Raw genomic sequence first — 23,121 nt, 5'->3', positions numbered from 1 at the left:
CTGTGCTAAAGGCTTTAAAGATACTGGGGAAGCAGGTTTAGGATCATATCTCATACTGATGGAAATCCTCCTGAAATAAAATAGATTATCTGGAATTTGCCTAAAAATCATCCACTGATGAGTGGTCGGGGCAGTTTTCGGTGAAACAAAATCGGCCGTATCTTAATAATTGTTGAAGCTGGGTGATGAGAAATGAAGGGATAGCCTACCCTTCCCTACTTTCTCTGTGTTTAAAGATTGCCATAATAAAACATAAAAAAAAAGAATAAGAGGGAAAAATCTCCATGTTGGCCCAGGCTCCTGTTAAACCATTCAGAGGCTCACTGGACTCCTTAAATGAATTGTGAGATCCTTATAGACCACTGGCTGTCTTAAAATGACCAGATATCAGGCGACAGCTGTTGTGGAAGTGGACGTGGGGAACGGAGACATCCTAGAAGAGTGGAAGAGGAAGACAGACTGCCTTGTCTTCTGTGCCCGAAAACTTGGAGAATCCACTTAACTCAGGGGTCTGGCTGATTTTGACAGCCGTAGACCTCCTTAGTCCTTCAACCAGAGGGAAGGAGGTCAGGGTAGAAAGTGTCACTTAGAAGGAAGGATAACAGCTCAGGGAGTCAAGTAGGCAGAGGAACAATATTAAGCAGTCACATTACAGACCCAAGGTCCTGAGAGGTTCTCAGACAGCCTTCCCCATCCAGAAGAAACTAAGGGACAAAGTTGAAAAACCAGCCAGAGTCAGATTCATCAGGAATCTCAGGTATAGAAATGGTGAGCTAGACAGAGCGTATTCTTGTACACCTAGAAAACCCTTGAAACAGGGAATCAATTTAAGTGAGATCTTAAGGAGGGAAAGTAAGTTTCATTATTGAGACTGACTGTACTAACAGACCACCTGAAAGAAGGTATGGGTGATAGGTTTTGTAAAACAAGAAAATTGTCACAGTTTAAGATATGACAATGGTTATATTTGGTTTTCTGCTGAAAGCGTGCATATTTTAAAATGTGATTAATATTGTCTTGGTCATCTAGTGCTGCTGTAACAGAAATACCACAAGTCGATGGCTTTAACAAACGCAAGTTTATTCTCTCACACAGTCTAGGAGGCTAGAAGTCTGAATTCAGGGTGCCAGCTCCAGGGGAAGGCTTTCTCTCTCTGTCAGCTCTAGGGGAAGGTCCTTGTCATCAGTCTTCCCCTGACCTAGGAGCTTCTTAGTACAGGGACTCAGGGTCCAAAGGACACGCCCCCCACCCCCCGCCGCCCCAGTTCTTCATTCTTGGTAGTATGAAGTCCCTGTCCTCTGTGTTCAATTCTCTTTTATATCTCAAAAAAGATTGACTTAAGATACAACCTAAATACTTAACCACTGCGCCACGAGGGTGCCTTTGTAAACTAAAGTAAAAGGCAAATAATACTGATAGCTAACATTTATTTACCACTGGTGGTGTAGTGGTTAAGAGCTCAGCTGCTAACCAAAAGGTCTGCAGTTCGAATCTACCAGTTGCTCCTCGGAAGCCCTATTGTGCAGTTCTCTGTCCTATAGGATCGCTATAAGTTGGAATCAACTTGACAGCAGCGGGTTTGGGTTTTTTTGTGTATGTATCAGCCGTGGTGCTTAAGCATATGATAATTTTCTTACTTCATTCCCATGGCTCTCTGAAAGTAGGTCCTGTTACTGTCCCCATTTTGCAGATGAGGTAACAGAGGCAAGTGAAGTTAAGTAACTTGCCTAAGATCACACAATAGCGTGGAGCCAGAACTTAACCTTTGTCCATCTCCAGAACCCACGCTCTTAACCACCTACAAATATTTTTTTTTAATAATTTTTATTGTGCTTTAAGTGAAAGTTTACAAATCAAGTCAGTCTCTCATATATAAACTTATATACCTTACTACATACTCCCATTTACTCTCCCCCTAATGAGTCAGCCCACTCCCTCCTTCCAGCCTCTCCTTTCGTGACCGTTTTACCAGTTTCTAACCCTCTCTACCCTCCCATCTCCCCTCCAGACAGGAGATGCCAACACAGTCTCAAGTGTCCACCTGATACAAGTAGCTCACCCTTCATCAGCATCTCTCTCTGACCCATTGTCCAGTCCCTTCCATGTCTGATGAATTGTCTTCAGGAATGGTTCCTATCCTGGGCCAACAAAAGGTTTGGGGACCATGACCGCCGGGATTCTTCTAGTCTCAGTCAGACCATTAAGTCTGGTCTTTTTATGAGAGTTTGGGGTCTGCATGCCACTGATCTCCTGCTCCCTCAGGGGTTCTCTGTTGTGCTCCCTGTTAGGGCAGTCATCGGTTGTGGCCGGGCATCAACTAGTTCTTCTGGTCTCAGGATGATGTAAGTCTCTGGTTCATGTGGCCGTTTCTGTCTCTTGGGCTCATAGTTGTCGTGTGACCTTGGTGTTCTTCATTCTCCTTTGATCCAGGTGGGTTGAGACCAATTGATGCATCTTAGATGGCTGCTTGCTAGCATTTAAGACCCCAGATGCCACACTTCAAAGTGGGATGCAGAATGTTTTCTTAACAGAATTTATTTTGCCCGTTGACTTAGACGTCCCCTGAAGCCATAATCCCCAAACCCCCGCCCTTGCTCCGCTGACCTTCGAAGCATTCAGTTTGTGCGGGGAAACTTCTTTGCTTTTGGTCCAGTCCAGTTGAGCTGACCTTCCCTGTATTGAGTATTGTCCTTCCCTTCACCTAAAGTAGTTCTTATCTACTATCTAATCATAAATAACCCTCTTCCACCTTCCCTCCCTCCCTGCTCTCATAGCCACAAAAGAATGTGTTCTTCTCAGTTTAAACTATTTCTCAAGATCTTATAATAGTTGTCTTATACAATATTTGTCCTTTTGCATCTGAGTAATTTTACTCAGCATAATGCCTTCTAGGTTCCTCCATATTATGAAATGTTTCACAGATTCCTCACTGTTCTTTATCGATGTGTAGTGTTCCATTGGAAACCCTGGTGGCATAGTGGTTAAGTGCTACGCCTGCTGACCGCCTGCTAACCAAAGGGTCGGCAGTTTGAATCCACCAGGCGCTCCTTGGAAACTCTATGGGGCAGTTCTACTCTGTCCTATTGGGTCGCTGTGAGTTGGAATCAACTCGAAGGCACTGGATTTCTGGGTTTAGTATTCCATTGTGTGAATATACCATAATTAATTTATCCATTCATCTGTTGATGGACACCTTGGTTGCTTCCAGCTTTTTGCTGTTGTAAACAGTGCTGCAATAAACATGGGTGTGCACATATCTGTTTGTGTAAAGGCTCTTATTTCTCTAGGATATATTCCGAGGAGTGGGATTCCTGGGTTGTATGGTAGTTCTAACTTTTTAAGGAAACGCCAGATAGATTTCCAAAGTGGTTGTACCATTTGACATTCCCACCAGCAGTGTAGAAGTATTCCAATCCCTCCACAGCCTCTCCAACATTTATTATTTTGTGTTTTTTGGATTAATGCCAGCCTTGTTGGAGTGAGATGGAATCTCATCGTAGTTTTAATTTGCATTTCTCTAATGGCTTATGATCGAGAGCATTTTCTCATGTATCCGTTAGCCACCTGAATATCTCCTTTAGAGAAGTGCGTGTTCATATCCTTTGCCCAATTTTTGATTGGGTTGTTTGTCTTTTTGTGGTTGAGTTTTAACAGAATCATATAGATTTTAGAGATCAGGCGCTGGTCAGAGATGTCATAGCTGAAATTTTTTTCCCAATCTGTAGGTGGTCTTTTTACTCTTTTGGTGAAGTCTTTACATGAGCATAGGTGTTTGATTTTTAGGAGCTCCCAGTTATCTGGTTTCTCTTCGTCATTTTTAGTAATGTTTTGCATTCTGTTTATGCCTTGTATTAGGGCTCCTAAGGTTGTCCCTATTTTTTCTTCCATGATCTTTATCGTTTTAGTCTTTATGTTTAGGTCTTTGATCCACTTGGAGTTAGTTTTTGTGCATGGTGTGAGGTATGGGTCCTGTTTCATTTTTTTGCAAATGGATATCCAGTTATGCCAGCACCATTTGTTAAAAAGACTATCTTTTCCCCAGTTAACTGACACTGGGCCTTTGTCAAATATGAGCTGCTCATATGTGGATGGGTTTATATCTGGGTTCTCAATTCTGTTCCATTGGTCTATGTGTCTGTTGTTGTACCAGTACCAGGCTGTTTGGACTACTGTGGCTGTATAATAGCTTCTGAAATCAGGTAGAGTGAGGTCTCCCACTCTCTTGTTCTTTTTCAGTAATGCTTTACTTATCCGGGGCTTCTTTCCCTTCCATATGTCGTTGGAATTTGGATCGGAAGTGCATTGTATGTATAGATGGCTTTTGGTAGAATAGACATTTTTACTATGTTAACTCTTCCTATCCATGAGCAAGGTATGTTTTTCCACTTATGTAGGTCCCTTTTAGTTTCTTGCACTAGTACTTTGTAGGTTTCTTTGTGTAGGTCTTTTACATGTTTGGTAAGATTTATTCCTAAGTATTTTATCTTCTTGGAGGCTACTGTGAATGGTATTGATTTGGTGATTTCCTCTTCGATGTTCTTTTTGTTGATGTAGAGGAATCCAAGTAATTTTTGTATGTTTATCTTATAACCTGAGACTCTGCCCAACTCTTCTATTAGTTTCAGTAGTTTTCTGGAGGATTCCTTAGGGTTTTCTGTGTAGAAGATTATGTCATCTGCAAATAGAGATACTTTGACTTCTTCCTTGCCAATCTGGATGCCCTTTCTTTCTTTATCTAGCCTAATTGCTCTGGCTAGGACCTCCAATACAACGTTGAATAAGAGTGGTGATAAAGGGCATCCTTGTGTGGTTCCCGATCTCAGTGGAAATGTTTTCAGGCTCTCTCCATTTAGGGTGATGTCCGCTGTTGGCTTTGTATAAATGCCCTTTATTATGTTGAGAAATTTTCCTTCTATTCCTATTTTGCTGAGAGTTTTTATCATGAATGGGTGTTGGGCTTTGTCAAATGCCTTTTCTGCATCAATTGATAAGATCATGTGGTTTTTGTCTTTTGTTTTATTTATATGGTGGATTACATTAATGGTTTTTCTAATATTGAGCCAACCTTGCATACCTGGTATAAATCCCACTTGGTCGTGGTGGATTATTTTTTTGATATGTTGTTGAATTCTATTGGCTAGAATTTTGTTGAGGACTTTTGCATCTGTGTTCATGAGGGATAAAGGTCCGTAATTTTCTTTTTTTGTGGTGTCTTTACCTGGTTTTGGTATCAGGGATATCACCTACAAATATTTTATTGACAGAGGATGTAAATTCAGGTGGACTGAGGGAGAACAAAACTGACATTCATCGAGCTACCCTACTTGTTGCCAGGAACCTTTCAAACTTTACTTTATATAAGCTTCACAGCGTCACATGATAAAGGTTGTTTCCACATCTCCAAAAGATAGATCTAAGGCTCGGAGTGGTTTCGTAAATTCTCTAGAGTCAAACGCTAAGGTAAGAAGGAGCTGGAATTTGAGCTCAAATTTGTCTGACCCCGAAGTCCTTATTTCCTCTTCTACTCTGTGGTGCCTTCCTAGAGGAAGTCAGATTTTAGAAAGGGCAGTGGGTGGATGTTTAACTTTGCTAATTGTATAAAAATGCAATTTAGGATTAGTGAGATACTGTTGCACATTTAATTTGTAATTGTTTATTAAACTGGTGGTATCTGGTGTTTGTGAAATTATCTACATGCTGGTGATGGCAGTATGAAGGATTACATATAGCTTTTTTGGCAAGCATTTTGGCAGAAATTATGAAGAGTCTTAACTCTCCTTAGGAGATAATTGGAAAAAAAAAAGAAAAGCTGCGCGTGCCCAGATTTTTAAAATACCATCATGTGATAGCATGCCAGAGAACTTTGTCCGTTCCAGCATGTAATCACCTCCTGCTTCAGTGAGCATAATGAAGGCACTCTTAGCATAGTTCCAGGTGACTCAGAGCTGGGAAGGATGGTGGAATGAGGCTGACAGATTTCTTCTGCCGTCATGGAGTTTGCCGGGCTTCAGTTCCCCCCAGTCAGTTGTCCAGTGGTCAATATTCAAACAAAGACTTGTCAGCAGAAATGAAATTGAGTAACACCTGGACTGAATCACTGGAGAGAGCTTCCTTTCCCTGGAACCCATTTTCTTGATCACCAAAAACTATTGGATCAATCTGGTTTAAGGTTTTTATCATTAATCTTTTATTTCTCTGTCATTTTTTCCTTTCATTTTCTCTAGAAATGATAATTTTTGGTCTATAGGTCATAGTTTTTCTTAACTTCATTTTCTTATTGCCTAAAGGTCTGACTACAAACACTTTATGTTTTATTGGCTGGATCAGTTTATTTCAATCTTTGGAGAGTTCATAACAGTAACATTGTTGGTCTAATAGCAATTACTGTCTCTTTGTTGTCTGCTTCATGAATACAGTAGGTCCACAGGTGGCTGCTTACCTCTGGGGCATGAAGACTTTTGCCTGTCTTGGTCATACCTTGTGGACCAAAGTATTTTCCAGAGCTCTAAGTACTGTGGTTGAAATTCCTTTGGTGCTGGCTGGCTGGCAGGAGGGATACACTTTAAAGAAATAAACTTTTTAATACCTAGGATTCAGTGAATTTTTCTTTGAACATTTGTTTCGGATCTGTGTTTTGCACTTAGGTTGCTTCTCATGTTTGTTTTAAGTGATTATTTAACAAACTCCCTCTCATGTGTGCTTAATATCTTAAGTGGATGATAAAGTACTAGCTTTTAGGAAGGGGGTTTGATCTCTCAAAGGGCAGGGACCTGGAAAAGTTACTGATCTGCGTTGGCACTGGCATTGTAAGATATTCCTGCCTCAAACTGTATCTCTCTTCAACAGTCATGATTCAAGTATGTGTTAAAGATCCAAGAAGCTCTGAAGAAAAGAAGCTTGTTAAACTTTGTTATCCCATTGTTTCTAAAACTTACATGACAGTGGAACCACTTTTTTAATAAACACTTTGAAATTCTGTAGAACACTCAAAATATAATAGGGAAATAATATCCTAGAGAAATTATTTTAGTGGTCTAGGGATAACCCTGGAGGGTTCCATCCAGAATAAAGGTTATGAGCTTTGTCTTCAAAGTTGAGTCTAGTGCAGGGGTCAGCAAACTTCTTCTGTAGGCCAAGATAGTAAATATTTTCAGCTTTGTGGGCTGTACGGTCTTTGTCTCATCTATTCCGCTCTTCCATTGTAGCGTGAAAGCAGCCACAGAATACTTAACGTGAGTGAGCATGGCTGTGTTCCAATAAAACTTTGTTTGTACAAACAAGCTGCTGACCTGCAGTGTGCTGACCCCTCGCGTCTAGGGGGCATATGCTCCCTCAAAGGAGGCCGGCAGGAGATGGCCAACATTTTACGGTCCTCTCTGGCCTACTTAGGGTATTCAGAATGGTGATTCTTTTGCTTTAGGCTGAACGGTTGAAAGTGTTAAGATTTTTTGGAAGGTCGATGCTGAATTCCTCATGTTTGAGTAAGGAGTTAGGTAATTTATCCTCAGGGTTTACATTTAGAAACTATACTAGGGGTTTTTTAGGGTTTAATGCGGGATTAGTTTTTAGTCTTCCAGTTAGTGACCATAACACATTGGAAGAAAATAAAACAAATTAATTACTGTATGTGGTTTTGTTTTGTCTTTTGTAAAATTTTTGTGAATAGCAAGGCAGTATCCATATCATCTCAGCATCTGAATTGTGATTCTTGTTATTCAAATGTCTGATGTTTTGTTGATTAGAAGTTCTTTTGACAAAGTAGAATAAAAAGTATATTGCATGTGTGTAACACTTACGTATGAAACCTATATATCAATAGAATTGAAAATGCTTATATCCTTGCCCTGGTAACTTCTATTGTGGGGGCCTTTATTATTTTAAGGAAACAGTCTGAAATTTGGAAAAAACCTATGCCCAAAGGTGCTTATTACAGTATTTAATACTAAAAATTTAGGAATAACTAAATATCCACCAACACAGGAATGCCTACATATTTTATATACTACTTGGTGGAATTTATGTAACTATTTATAGTAGTATTTATTAAAGTTAATATTAACCTGGTAGATAAAAATATTACCACTGTTGATTATAGGAAATTTAAAAACAATAATTAAAACTTATGTATTATAAGAAGTATGGAAGTGGTTGCATAGCTACGATAAGCCAGCACTATTTTTTTATAGTGATGGAACTTTGGAAAATGTAAATTTTTTTCTTTTCTATATTTTTCAAGTTTATTGTTCTAAACTTTTTCCTTGTTTTTTAAGCAAACTCTATATAAGTTTGACCTAATAGCAATGTCTGTAAAATATTTATTTCAGAGAGTAGCAGATCGACTCTATGGTGTCTATAAAGTGCATGGGAATTACGGACGAGTTTTCAGGTGAGTATTCTGCAAACTTTGAAAGTAAACATGATTGGGTCTACTTAGCTTTTTGCCTGAAAACAGTAGTTCATGACAATGTATGAGGCTGGAGGGTAGATTATGTTTTAAAATGATATCCTATGGTAGCAGTGTTCAAACTTTTAAGCCTCTGAGCCCCCTGCCCCACTTTTTTTTTCTTAAGTGAAAACTTGTGAGGAAGTTCAATATACTGAGCAGATAAAGGTGAAACTACTCTGATTGAAGCAGGGAGTGGGGCCTTTTACCTCTCCTTTCTTGGCATGATGCCTAAGAAGTTTCCGCTGGAAATCACTGTCTCATAGAATTAGAGATTTTCTTTTCATTCTGCCTTTATTTTGTCATTTTATAATTTCTGAAGGTTAGTTTGGTTGTGATGTTTTGAAAGTTAATATCCAGGTGTTTTTATAAGAAAAATATCCTTGCTAATGTTCAGTTTTAAGTCCTTTTGATTGGCTTAATTTTAAAATATGACTTATGTTTTTGAATAGGTAATAGATTTATATGGCACAAAATTCAAAATGAACAAAGGTTTGTCTGGTGAAAGGTCTCCTCACCCTTCTCTGCCAACCAACCACCCAGTTCTCTTTGGAGACAACTAATACCAGTTTCTTAGTTTCTTGTGTATCCTTCCAATGATACGTAACACTGCAAACATACTAACATGCAAGCAAATACATTTTTCTTTTTAAACCCCAAAAAGGGAACGTATTGTATATATTGCTTTTTTTTTTTAAGGACCATTCTTCAAGATACATTGTTATCAGTAAGTAATTGTATTGACATTTATTGAACAAGCTTGTCCTAATTCATTTCACCAGTCTCCTCTTGATAATTGTTTCTAGTTGGTTACTGTTGTATTCAATGCAGCAAATACTCTTGTACGTGTCATTTCACACATGTGTGAGTAGAAATGTAGGATAAAATTCTACAAGTGAAATTACTGGGCCTCAGGATGGTAGCGTTTGTAGTTTTGATCGATGCTGCCAATTCACCCTGTACGGACGTTGTTAAACTCCCACGAGCAAAGGATGAGCCTGGCCCTCGCGTGCTTGCCCGAACACCGCGTTACTGTCTGAGGAGGAAAAGTGGTTTCTCTCCTCTGTAGTTGTTAATTTGCATTTCCCTATAAATGAAGTCAAACAGCTTTTCCTATGCCTAAGAGCCATTTTTTTTTCCTAGTCCATGAGCTCTCTGTATATATCTTTTACCCTTTTTTCCTATTGGGCTGATAGCGTTGTTTCTTGTTGGTTTGCCAGGAAGTTTAGGCCTTTGTAAAATGAATTTCTAGTTTGTTATATGTCTTTTGGTTTTTCTTATGGTGGCTTTTAACATGCAGAAACATCCTATTGCATTAAATTGAACTACATATAAATGATTAATTTTTCTCTTTTTTAGACAAATGATCTCTGATTTTTGTGTATATTTTAATGAACCCTTCCCCAGTTTAGATTATTAAAAAAAAAGGTTTTTTTCCTCATTCTGTATTTTTATGGGTTCATTAAGCTTTGATTCATCTGGAATTTATTTGAATGTAAGGTGTGAGGCATGGATCTAAATTTATTTAATTCATTTATCAGAGGAGCAGGTTGTATGTCTTTGGTGGATCAGTGCATTAAAATTAAATGCAGGTTGGGACAACATCAGGATTATGTGGCAGTTTTTAATGAGAAGTAGAGAATTCTTGATATTTAAAAAATATAAACTCTTCATAAGTAGGACAGGAATATCTAAGAATACCCTAAGGATAAAAGAGCCCAAGTGCCTGCCTACTACAGGTAAAAACCACCCTTCTCCAGCTTGGCCTTTCACAAAGGCCAAACATAAAGGAGTAGTATAATGGAAAGAAAGGCAGATAGTATTCAGCCTTTTGACGTTCGCTGCATGGTGTTTGAGGCTTGACTCACACAAGTCAACCCTGATTTTTAGAATGTTATCCAAATTAGAACTCTCATTAGGTTTGGGAACAATGCTCATTTAAAAATTAACATGAATTAAACACTCCCAAGAGTAGCATGTTTGTAATAATTGACAAATGGGCTTGTATTAATGTGAGAGGCAAGCAGATAACAGGTCAGTTGGTTGACTCAAATTTTAAAGAAAATTATTTACCTTAATGTGACATAAATCGTGTACAGGTTTATCTTTACCAAGTCAATAAATTAATAGAAAACCATTTTACATCTAAAATATTTGATGAAAAGTAGGCCAGGGAGACCAGAGGTAGTTGAGGTAATTTAAACAAGTGATCAAGAGTCTGAACCAGGGCAGTTGCCAGTGGGCAGTATTAAGGAGACATAAATGGATTATCAGTGGATTCTTTCAGTCATTCAGCAAACACTGAACTCTTGTTGTGACATAGATAACTAAGAATATCAGGATTTAATTTGTGGGCAGCTAATTTTTTTTAACTGGGAGGATGGAAACCCTGGTGACACAGTGGTTAAGAGTTTGGTTGCTAATCAAAAGGTCAGCAGTTTGAATCCTCCAGACAACTCCTTGGAAACCCTGTGGAGCAGTTCTGCTCTGTCCTGTAGGATCACTATGAGTCGAATCGACTCTCCGGGAACGAGTTTGCGTTTTTTGGTTTAATTAGGAGGATTGTGGTAGGGAATATAGGAGAAATAGAAGGTCTGCAGAATGAGCTAGAGGCTTCTGTTCTGGATAGGTTGCATTCGAATTAAAGATTTCTATTAAGCAGTTGGCACTTTCAATCAGGAATGTGAGAGGCTGGTGAGAGTATGAGTTGCATATATAAGATAGACCCTCATGGAGGGATTTTTAACAACGTAGAGTTGGGTGATAATGTTCAGGGTTAGAATAAGTCTACAAGAGACTTGAGGACCAAACCTTGGGGAATACCTGTGTTCAAGGGTTAGGTAGGAGAGAAGATAGAGGGTTTGGGAAGATACAGAGCTATCTGAAAGCAGAGAAGTAAGATGTAGGAGGCAACTTCAGTTGGCCTCTGTCTTAGGGAAGTAGGTGTCTCTGCTGAAAACAAGTTGGGTAATTGTGTCATTGGGGAGTTTGAGGGGAGTGACATAGGGCAGTCTGTCTCCTCAAACTTATGCAGTGGGAAATTATTAAATATGTCCTACACACCCTCCTTTACCTTCACCTGCCACCCCACGATTAGCTGGAAGCAGCTGTGGTAAGTATAAATCTCTTTGAAAGCTTGAGTTTTATCAGTTCATGCAAAATTTGCACTTTATTCATAGACTATCCATGGCCGTGTGTGTGTGTGTGTGTATAAATGAAAGAGCCTTTCTCCCCTCAAATGTTAGAGTTGATTCTTCAGAACAGTTGTGCCATGTCTCTAAGCTCCATGGCTTCCGGTATCCATGATGAAATATCCCAGTCTGAGGCACAGTGGTGAGGACATCAGAGGATTGCTGAGCAGTGCCAGTTGTGGGGAATGTTTGTGTCTTTTGAATGCCACTGACCCATGAGAGTAATGAGAAAAAATTGAAAGTTCTGGGCCACATAATTGGAAAAAAATCTTAATTTGTTATTTTTTTTTGGTTTGATATTTGAGAGGAAGAAATATAAACCTAGTTTCATAAGCTTGGTTTCCTAATTTAACTTTTTTCCATATATGCCTCAAATAATTTATTTTGAAATTATGGCTAGTTGCTAAATTGGAGGTTAGAGTGAGAGAACAGACTAAGGAAAGAGACTGAGCTATGAGTTGAAAATGACCATCAAAAGTAGGGAAGAGAGATGAAGAGACCAAGTTACATAAGTAAGAAATGAGCAAGAATTAGACTCAGCGAAGAAACAGGGAAGATTTTCTGATATGTTTATGTTTATGTCATGTATTGTTAATGTTTGTTTCTTTACTGAATGGAGGAGTTCGTTCTGTGTTCTTCGAGCCTTTTTGAAGGCCTCTCCCACCTAACTCCCACCCCAGTGGTTGACCTGATTTAGGGCAGCCAAAGGGCCATTCGCCGGGAGCCTGTGGGTCTTGTCTCCTTTCACCAGTTTCGGCTCAGCTAAGAACACTGAGTACGTATGTGAGCTTCATTCCGCAGAAGACAGACAAAACGGGAAAGAGTTTTACCTCCGTTAACTGCGTTTGCTGCTGATGAAAGCTGACAGGAGCTAATAGCCTAAAAGTGTTGTAGTATTATGTTAATAGAACATTTTTAAATACTCGTTTTAATCCACATTAAATACTGAATTCACATGGAAGCAACAATCTCTCCCAGACTTAGTTACAGTTCCTTTCGCAGATTTCTTTCAGAAAACCACTTGCAAAGGCACGTGATCAGGGATACACAAAGTCTGTGGCAGACATGCTGTGGAGCCTCAGAGCTCAGAGACACGGGTTGGATTTTGTTTAACAATGCTGTGCTTAATTATTACTTTGTCATTTGCATGGTCAGTGGAGGGAAGGGCTGTTTTAACTTTTTTCTCAAAAAGAGAAGGAAATGTCATGGGTTAGGATTAGTAGACATAGCACTATGCTGGGGGTTGATTCTAGTCTCAGCTCTGCCTCTGATCAGCTGCGTGACTTTGAGAAAACCAAAGATCTCTGAGTTTGATTTTATGTATCTATTCAATAGAGAGGTTAAATGAGGACAGTGATTTCCAAATCTTTTCTTAGCATGGACCTTCATGTTGGAAGGAACTCTTGTACAAAGTATAAACAAACCTATTACCACAGAGCTGCTTGAGGCTGGAGACGCTCCCTCCCATGCCTCTGTCCCTGATGAGCACCAGATTGGGTGACTAAACTTAACTCTACCCACGGCTGTTGAGTCACTTCCGACTCATGGCAACCCCATGTGTCACGGAGTAAAACTGCTCCAGAGGGTTTTCTTGGCTGTAATCTTTACAGAAGCAGATCGCCAGGCCTTTCTTGCACCGTGCTGCCGAGTGGGTTCTTTAGGTTAGTAGTTGAGTGCAAACCATCTGTGCTACTCAGAGACCTCAAATTTAACTCTAAACTTCATTTTTGGTTTAATTTGTATTATTTTTCATTCCTATCCTAAATCTGAGGAGCCCCGGTGGTCCAGTAGTTAAGCACTCAGCTGCTAACTGAAGGGTCGACGGTTCAAACCCACCAGTTGCTCTGCAGGAGAATAGAACTGTCATCTGCTTCTGTAGAGATTTACAGCCTTGAAAACCCTACGGGGCAGTTCTCCTCTGTCCTGTAGGGTCGCTATGAGTCAGAGTCGATTCAACAGCACATAGCAAAAAAACCAAAAAACCAAACCCACTGCCATCGAGTCTACTCCGACTCATAGCGACCCCATAGGACAGAGTAGTACTGCCCGATAGGGTTTCCAAGCAGCGCCTGGCGGGTTCAAACTGCTGACCTCTTGGTTAGCAGCCATAGCACTTAACCACTACCCCACCAGGGTTTCCCACATAACAAAACAGCATCCTAAATCTAGATGCTCAGGCATTCTTGGAGTTTTTTCCTTTTTTTCTCTAATGAAATGGTAAAATACTGGGGCAGGGAGGACCCTGGTGGTTCTATAGTTCAGGGTTCTTAATCCAAGAGGCGAAGATGGACTTCAGCCTGCCTGAAGTCGCTGAAATTAATTATATACAAAATTTTGTGTTTGTGGTTTTCCCCCCAGGTCCATAGTTTTCATCAGATGCCGTAAAAAGTGCATGACTCTTACTGATCTGGTTGATTTACCCTTTAAGTACTTTAAGATGACAATTATGCCTCTTTTAAATTTGATGCTAAGCCCCTTTCCCTTTGAATAGTTCCGTGTGTCTCAGTGGTTTCTTCCGTCCTCACTAAACTGGTTAACATTTTCTATTCCCTTTTACTCTAGACTTATCCTTGGACCCTTTTGTCTAGCTTAAAAAAAAAAAAAAAACAACCCATTACCGTTGAGTCGATTCCAACTCGTAGGGACCCTATAGGACAGAGTAGAACTGCCCCACAGAGTTTCCGAGAAGTGGCGGGTGGATTTAAACTGCCGGCCTTTTGGTTAGCAGCTGGGCTCTTAACCACCTGCGCCACCAGGGCTCCTTTGTCCAGGTAGTGCATCTTACATTGTAATGGGTACACACGTCACCTGGGAATCCTGTTAAAATGTAGATTCTGATTCAGTAAGTCTGGAAAGGGTCCTGAGATTCTGAATTTCTAGCAAGTTTCCAGGTGATTCTGTTGCTAGACCACAGATTGAGTAGCATAGGGCTAGACTCTACATACCTCGAGGTGAGAGATTTTTGTCTTATTTATCTTTGTCCTGTAGTGCCTAGCAGTGGCTGATACACAGAACTCATTGTTTTCTTCTTTACATTTATTAATTCATTTATTGGTTCATTCTTTCATTTAACCTCAAAACTATAAATGCCAAGTATTTGTCAGACACTAAACTATTTACTGTGAATACAGAGATGAGGAAGTTTAAGTCTTGCCTTCCTTAAACTTTCCTGTAGTCTTGTTTGGGTTACAAAGGAATTAAATTTAGTTATGTTGACATTGAGGTGCTGGCACATAGTAAAATGCTCAAAGATTATAAATTAATGTGGGAACCTGAGGGGCATGTTGAATTCAAAATGACAGGTGCATAAAAGCACAGTTGTCTTGTAGGCATAGAAATGTGGCTTTGGAGCTTAGATAACAGAGCTAGAGATGTTAGAAAACCATTTTATAAACAGCAGAGCTGTAAAAAAAAATACTAACTGTTGTTACTATTTTGAGAGTAGTTAAACATAAGAAAAGAAAATTATCAGAGGGAGTCTTACTTTGTCATTTAATCATAACAAAACTGTTATGTAAGTGACTTATGTGTTTTGCTAATTTGACAATATTTAAAAACTATGTGAGGTTTTTGATTTTTTTTTTTTGGAGTCTAGTACTATAAGCATATAACCTGATATTCCAAAAACAGTTTATAAAAACCACCGGTTAACAAAATAATACTGCTTAAATTTTTTTTCTTTCATGATGTGTTGCAATTGAAGATGTTTATTATACAGTGTTTAAATAGAAAAAAAAAAAAATTGGAAACACCCTGCATGGCCAGGAAAATGGTTTAGAAATTATGAGTTACTATTTGAAGCAGTGTTTAGAAAGGATTAGAGTATTTTAATAACATGGAAAAATGCTCTTAAGGGAAAAAAACTTTAAAAAGTCCATATTTTTATGATCTCAGGCACAGTAAAATGAGCAGATAAAAAGACTAGAAGAAGATATATCAAATTATGTGATCTCTGGGATTGTAGATTTGAATATTTAGGGTTATAGATTTATGTCCCCAGTTTACTGTAATAAACATATATAACTTTCATAAAAAGGATTTCTTTAGGAGACACATTTCGTAGAAATGGCAAAGAAATGATCTGTGGTTGTAGAAGGCTTTCTCACTCAGCAGTGTGAGTGACCAGAGTTTTACTGTCCTTCTGTACAGTCGTCTTTTCTGTTAGCATTTGGAGCAGTGCCACGTAATCAGGTGTGTTCATCAAAACCATTCATGGAGCTTTTAAAAATAACGTACTTCAGCTCCATCCCCGGAGAGCCTGACCGAGAGGGTTAAGAACGGAGCCAATGTCCTTATTTTTTAATAGCGCTACCACCACTGCTTGCCGTCAAGTCAGTTCTGATTCGTGGCGACCACGTCCGTGTCAGAGGAGAACTGGGCTCCACAGGGTTTCCAGTGGCGGATCTTTGGGAAGCACCTCTGGGTGGACTTGAACCTCCAGCCTTTCAGTTAGCAGCCAGGTGTGTTAACTGTATGCACCCCCCCAGGGACCCCAGCTGAGAACTATGTCTGTAAGAAGAAGCTGTTTTGTATACTTATCTTGCACTCAATAGTAGCAGATACCAGCTTCTGAACTAACATTTTCAAACCCTCACTTGCAGTTATTTGTTAAGCTGAAGAGGAAAGCAGCATATTTGAGTCACAGAAAATGAATCTAAATGTAGATACTGCACATTGTTTAAAAACTAGTTAGAAACAAATCCTGTGAAAAGAGTCAACTAACATTCCGTACATTCTAATTCGTTATGTTTTTGGTTTCCACTTTTTCTTCCTAGTGAATGGAGTGCCATAGAAAAAGAAATGGGCGATGGACTACAGAGTGCTGGTCACCATATGGATGTGTAAGTCCCTGGAGACTTTAACGTAAAGCCTGATGTGAAGTTTGGGGATGAAATAATGGTAACTCTTCAATACTTGTAGAAAAAACAGCATTGAACAATCTTCCGTACTTAGTACAAGAAAAACTCTCATTAAACAAGGAGTAAAAGGGAATTTCCTCAGTCTTAAACTTATAGCTAATATTGTACTTAGTATTGAAATGTTCTCTCTAGGTTCAAGATCAAGTCAAGGCTGCCTGCTCTCGCCACTTCTGTTTAAGTTTGTACTGGAGTTTCTAGTCAATGCAGTGAGGCAAGAAAATTAAAAAAGGCATAAATATTAGAAAAGAAATAAAGTGTCTTTATTTGCAGTCAACAGAATCATTTACATAGAAAATCCTAAGGAATCACCAAAAATACTATAAACCAAAAAACAAACAAAAAAACCCAGTGCCATCGAGTCGATTCCAACTAATAGCGACCCTATAGGACAGAGTAGAACTGCCTCATAGAGTTTCCAAGGAGCGCCTGGCAGATTCGAACTGCCATCCCTTTGGTTAGCAGCCGTAGCACTTAACCACTACACCACCAGGGTTTCCAAAAATACTATAAAATAGAACTAACAAATTCAAGATTGCAGGATACAATGGCAATATAGAAATCAGTTGTTCTTATATACTAGCAAGAACACTAGAGAAATAAAATTTAAGAAACAATGTTTATAATAGCATCAAAAACATACTACTTAGGGATTTATTTAATGAAAGATACGAAAGACCTCTACAGTAAAAACTATATAAAACATTGCTAAGAGAGATTAAAGAAGACCTGCGTAAATGGAAAAGTAAACCGTGTTCATGGATTGGAAGATTGAGTATTGTTCAGATGTGCACTCTCCCGAAACTGACCTTAGAATCAATGCAGCTCGATCAGAATTCCCATAGGCTTTTTTTTTTTTTCTTCTCAGTTTTTACTATTTCTCAAGATCTTATAATAGTGGTCTTATACAATATTTGTCCTTTTGCCTCTGACTAATTTCGCTCAGCATAATGCCTTCCAGGTTCCTCCATGTTATGAAATGTTTCACAGATTCGTCACTGTTCGTTATCGATGCGTAGTATTCCATTGTGTGAATATACCACAATTTATTTACCTATTCATCCGTTGACGGACACCTTGGTTGCTTCTCCCATAGGCTTTTTAAAGTAAAAATTGATGAGCTAATTCTAAAATTTATGTGGAAATACAGGGGACCTAGAATAGGCAAAGCAAGCTTGGGAGAAAAAAACTAGAATATACTACCAAATTCAAGCCTTACTATAATGATAAAGATTGATGGAATAGAATAGAGTCAAGAAATAGACCCACACTTACACACTATGGTTTTATGCACACAATGTGTGCTTTCTGTGTTTGCCAACCACACCTTCCCCCCATGAGGTGTTTTCATAAGCATACTATGCTGTTTTTTTTTAACAAACATAGAACGCACATATTATTTGCATAAAAATACAGCAGTCCATTTCAACAGATGCTGCTGGAATAACTTTGTATTTATATTGGAAAAAAAAAAAAAAAAAAGATCCTCCACCCCTATCTCATACTTTAAAAAACACTTCAAGTTGGTTCTCATACCTACGTATAAAAGCTAAAATTACAGCTGTTAATAGAGAAAATAAGAAACTATTGTTATGACCCTGGAATAAGGAAAAATTTCTTGAAGAAGACGCAAAAAGGTAAATGGACTCATAAAAGAAAAAAAAGATAAATTGTTCTTCATTCGATTTAAACATTTCTACTTATGAAACAACACTATTCATATAGTGAAGAGGCGTGCCACAGACTGGGCACAAACATTTCCAACATACATATCTCACAAAGAAATTGTAATATATAAAGAACCCCTAAAACTCAATAATAAAAAGACAAAGTATCCAATTAAAAAAAAGCCATTGCCATCGTGTCGATTCCGACTCATAACGACCCTATAGGACAGAGTAGAACTGCCCCTTAGGATTTTCAGTGGATTCGAACTGCCAACCTTTGTTAGCAGACAAGCTCTTAACTGCTACGCCACCAGGGCTCCAATCCAGTTAAAAACTGGGCAGAAAAACTCAACCACTTCAGAAGAGAATATGAATGGCCGATAAGCAATGAAAAGGCGTACCACAGTCATGAGGGAATTGCGGATTAAGACCATAACAAGATATTACGTCGCAGATACTAGAATGGCTAAAATTAAAAAGACTTGAGAACAGCAAGTGTTGGTGAGTATACGGATGAACTGAAACTCTCAGCATTGCTGATGGAAGTGTAAATGGTACTAAAAAAAAAGCTATTGCTGTCGAGTCAGTTCCGACTCATAGTGACCCTATAGGACAGAGTAGAACTGCCCCTTAGGGTTTCCAAGGAGCAGCTGGTAGATTTGAACTGCCGACCTTCTGCTTAGTAGCTGTAGCACACCATAGCTCTTAACCGCTGCGCCACTTTGAAAAACTGTTTGGCAGTTTCTTCTAAAGTAAACATACACCAGCATTCCGTGCCTAGGTATTTATCCGAGAGAAATGAAAATATATGCCCCCCTAAAAAAAATTTGTACAAGATTGTTTATAGCAGCTTTATTATATAATAGATCCAAACTGAAAACACCCTAAATGTTTACCAGTAACAGAATGGATAAGCCAACTGTGGGCGTGTTCAGAGAACACTCAGCAATAAAACGGGATCAACTATTAATAGACACAACAAAAAAGAACGAATCTTGAGAACATGTTGACCAAAAAGAAACCAGACACAGAAGATTACATTTTGTGTAATTCCATTTGTATGGCATTGAAAAGCAGCCAGAACTAATCTATGATGGTAGAAATCCAAAGGGAAGTCACGTGCGGGGAGTGGTAAGTGGCTGGCAGAGGAGAGGAGGGAACTTTACGGGGAGCTGATACTCTTCTGTGTCTTGACTGGGGTCGGGTGATGCACAGCACTCATCTTTATGCTGGAAATCTGTGCATGTCACTGTGTGTAGTTTTTACCTCGATTCTGTAAACATGTATTGAGTGCGTGCTGTATCAGTTGCATATGGATACACAAATATTAGCCCACAGACTAATGACCGCAGTGCTCTCCGAAGTATCCCACTGGCTAGCTGTTTGGAAAAAAAGCAGAAGCTAGGTTCATGTTTTATGCCAAACAGCAATTATTTCCAGATGGATCAAAGATCTATAAAGAAATAAAAAAAAAATGAAGCCACAAAAGTACTGGGGAACAAAAGGGTAAATTAAAAAAAGAAAAGGCATAGGAAAGAGTTGCCTAAGTGTGACACAAAACTCAGAGGCCGTAGGAGAAAAGGAAATGTTTCCTGTGGACAAAAATAGCACAAACAAAGCGATCTTCCAGGGTCCTTAGCCCAGCCACCTGTGCAATGCAGGAATCCCCGTGACAACACTTACGCCAGGTGATCATCCAGCCTACTTTTGGAGACAGAATCCTTACAATGGGGAGCAAGTCTGAGAGAGAACAGAATTAGCTCCAGGTCACATAGTTAAGAGCAGTAGAACAGGGAGCAAGTTGTCATTCCTAGTGCAGCATGATTTTTTGTTTTTCCATGTAGTGATTCCGAGCTAGGGACATATCCTGGGGAAGGCTTTCGGGCCGTTTTAAATGCAAGAGATAGCGATTGAATTAGAAACCTTTCCACCACACAGATCAGATTCACCAGTGATCGACAGGCAGTTTAAAATTAGCAAGCAGATGTGAATTTATAGATTTAGGAATGTACGGGCCCAGCTTTCTTTTCTTTATCCCACTCCTAGGTTCCTAGATCTCCTCCACTCTGTTGTCTTTCTTCAGATGGGTGAGCAGAAGTTGTAGTAACTATATTCTAGCATGACACTGTATGGGTTTGGACAAAAGTGAAAATAACAATTACTGTTTTCTTTAAAAAAAAAAAAAAAATTCTTTTGGACAATGTCTAGAATTTTGTGGACTGTTTGGGTCCCAGCAACATACTTGACTGTGTTTGCAGTGGTTCTCGTGTCCCTTTGTTAACGTCTAGCTTTTAACCTCGGAGGCATCCAGCCAGCATTTGGGGACATTATTTTATCTAAATACTACTTTTCATTAGGCCATATTCAAGTTGACTATTTTGTCAGGTGGCTTGTTTAACCCTGAGAAGTCTTGCCTTCTGTTGGTTTAACTTTTCAGTATCCGTAAGAATGTAAGAGTCATCCGTTCAGTTGATTAATTGAAGTGTTAAATTATTCTCAGTACTGTATCTGGAAGTCTATCCTTTATCCTTTGCAGCCTAGGAGGTGCTAGTTTATCTATGCTTCTATCTTCAAGCCACCAGCCCTGTGATTCCTCTTTTTTTGTTTGTTTTCTTAGCATTAACTCTTCCAGAATCATAGATTTATGACCCAGTGGCAGTTTTTCCTGCTCTTAACAGTGATTCTCAGGACATGTGTCAGTGGTTAACACAACACATAGAAGAAATTACATACTGTAACAGGCGTAGGGTTGTAATCACAGAGGATGGGCTTGGCCCCCTTTATAAATCCTGCAAACACATCACTTTATAAATGAACCATGTTAGGTTTCTTTATTTTTACTTCAGTAAACTTTACTTGCTTCTGTGAAGCAGGCCTGGAGACAGAAGCATACATTGTTCTTTTATTCCCACGCTGAGAAATGAGAATGGATTTGAAAGAGGGGTGCCTGTTACGTCTTACAGCAGCAAACACACGATGTTGTCCACGTCCTTAACACTATTTTTATGGAATTTGTTCTGAATTGTTGGTAAGAGATCAGAAGTAGAGTGATGAATAAGGACTACAAGAAAACAGTCTGGTAAACTTCGCAGAGGTGTTGAGATAGGTGCTGGGTGAATATGGAGAAGCAGTGTGGAGAGCGGTCGGGCTTGTGTGCAGCTGAAGGCTCAGGTGCACAGAGGAGCGTGGCATGACAACCAGGGGGCCGTCCTAATCAAAGCAGAGGCTGCTGTTGGGAATTCGTATAAAGGAATTCTATAACCTGTATTTGCCCGAGGTTTCCTTCTATAGCTTTTTGGCATTGCTATAAATAGTTGCTATCAGAAACGTGTGCACCAGTTATATTCTTCTATTTAACTTCAATTCTCTCCACAGATTTTATCACCCTTTTATAATATCTTTGATCAAAAAATATTAGAGTCTTAGAGCTTTTCTTAAGCTACCCGTGCGGAGGACCATTTTTTGTTTGTTTTGTTTTTTGTTTCCAAATCACTGCTGACCAAAGCTTTTTGATAAAACTCAGTACGATTTTCACGGTAATTGCAAATGGCTGTAAATGTTTCTAAATGCTTACTCTCGTTTTCTGTATGCCTTGTCACTGATCGGTAACCGTCTGTGGCCCACACTTGGGAGAGCATGTCTTTAGAACGTTCATACTTGGGGTCCCAGTGAAAGTTACCCTGTTTATGCAGTGCTTTTTACCACAGGTATGCATCTTCTATCGATGACATTCTGGAAGATGAAGAACATTATGCGGACCAGCTGAAAGAGTATCTTTTCTACGCAGAAGCACTGAGGTGAGTTTGATACAAGTTCTAGATCCAGCCATGTGGCTGATCTCCACTCTCTCCATACGCTGCTGTGGAATACAAGTAGTAGGCTTCTTTTCTTTTTGGTAGATTCATTCACTCAGATATTCAATGAGGTCTCACTGTATCGCTCTCTGGGTTGCAGTGTGCTGGGCATAGGAATTTAGGACGAGCCCTTTGAAACATTCCATTGGTGAGACCTGCCAGGCTCAGGTGTCAGATCTGACTTGATGTTGTCCTCTCTACCTTTTTTCAGTTTGAAAGATGGAAGCAAAATACACATGGAGCATGTATAACCCTGTCTGTCACTAGGTTGTATATTGCCATTTCTATCCGGTAATTTTTTTTTTTTAACGTGTCTTAGCTTCTCAGTAAGATTGTTAAAACTTCCTTAATGTCAAGGAATCGGTGTTCTGTTTTTTGATAACAGAGCCAAACAGAATCCTCTGGTAGAGAATTCTATGTGATGAAGAAAAAGTGACTACATTTTTTTTCTATCCAATTTAAAAAAAAAAAGAATAAGTTTCTTGGAATAGGTGGCTTTGGGTCCTAGCCACTTTTGGTCAGTTTTTCTGTCACTTTGAAAACAGAAGGAGCAGTAGTCCTTTAGTTGGTTGATAACTGGTGTGAAAACATCTGTGCACGTCGCTAGCCTTTCTCCTTCTAGAGCTTTGAGCAGCAGGAAGGCTCGTCAAGGTATTTTCGAGTTACCAGGTGTCTTAGTCATCTAGTACTGCTCTAACAGAAATATCCCAAGTGGATGGCTTTAACAAAGAGAAATTTATTTTCTCAGAGTCCAGGAGGCTAGAAGTCCAAATTCAGGGTGTCAGCTCCAGGGGAAGGCTTGCCTTCTGTCGTTTTGTGGAGGAGGGTCCTTCTCATCTGTCTTCCCCTGGACTAGGAGTTTCTTTCCTTTCCTTTTATCTCTTGTAAGCTAAAAGGTTGTGCAGGCCACACCCCAGGGAAACTCCCTTTACATTGGGCTAAGGATGTGGCCTTAGTAAGGGTGTTAAATCCCACCCTAATCCTCTTCAGCATAATCCAATCTTGCCTCACCAACCACAGGCAGAGATTAGGATTCACAACACATAGAAA

The 23,121-nt window shown here is 39.3% G+C and overlaps 1 protein-coding gene across 3 annotated transcripts in view; it reads left to right on the top strand.

Moving 5' to 3' along the window:
• SNX4 (sorting nexin 4) overlaps positions 1-23,121 on the top strand; it is a 119,266-nt gene that overhangs the window by 36,345 nt on the left and 59,800 nt on the right. For all 3 annotated transcript variants that reach the window (XM_049878887.1, XM_049878879.1, XM_049878870.1), the window contains exons 8-10: positions 8,325-8,386; positions 16,410-16,475; positions 21,925-22,014. In XM_049878887.1, the coding sequence (XP_049734844.1) occupies positions 8,325-8,386; positions 16,410-16,475; positions 21,925-22,014 (218 nt within the window). The remainder of the gene's footprint in view (positions 1-8,324; positions 8,387-16,409; positions 16,476-21,924; positions 22,015-23,121) is intronic.

The sequence above is a fragment of the Elephas maximus genome, chromosome 1 (assembly GCF_024166365.1).
Source record: "Elephas maximus indicus isolate mEleMax1 chromosome 1, mEleMax1 primary haplotype, whole genome shotgun sequence".
Classification (NCBI taxonomy): domain Eukaryota; kingdom Metazoa; phylum Chordata; class Mammalia; order Proboscidea; family Elephantidae; genus Elephas; species Elephas maximus.
Note: the sequence above shows the minus strand (reverse complement) of the source record. Positions and strands in the feature narration are given on the sequence as shown.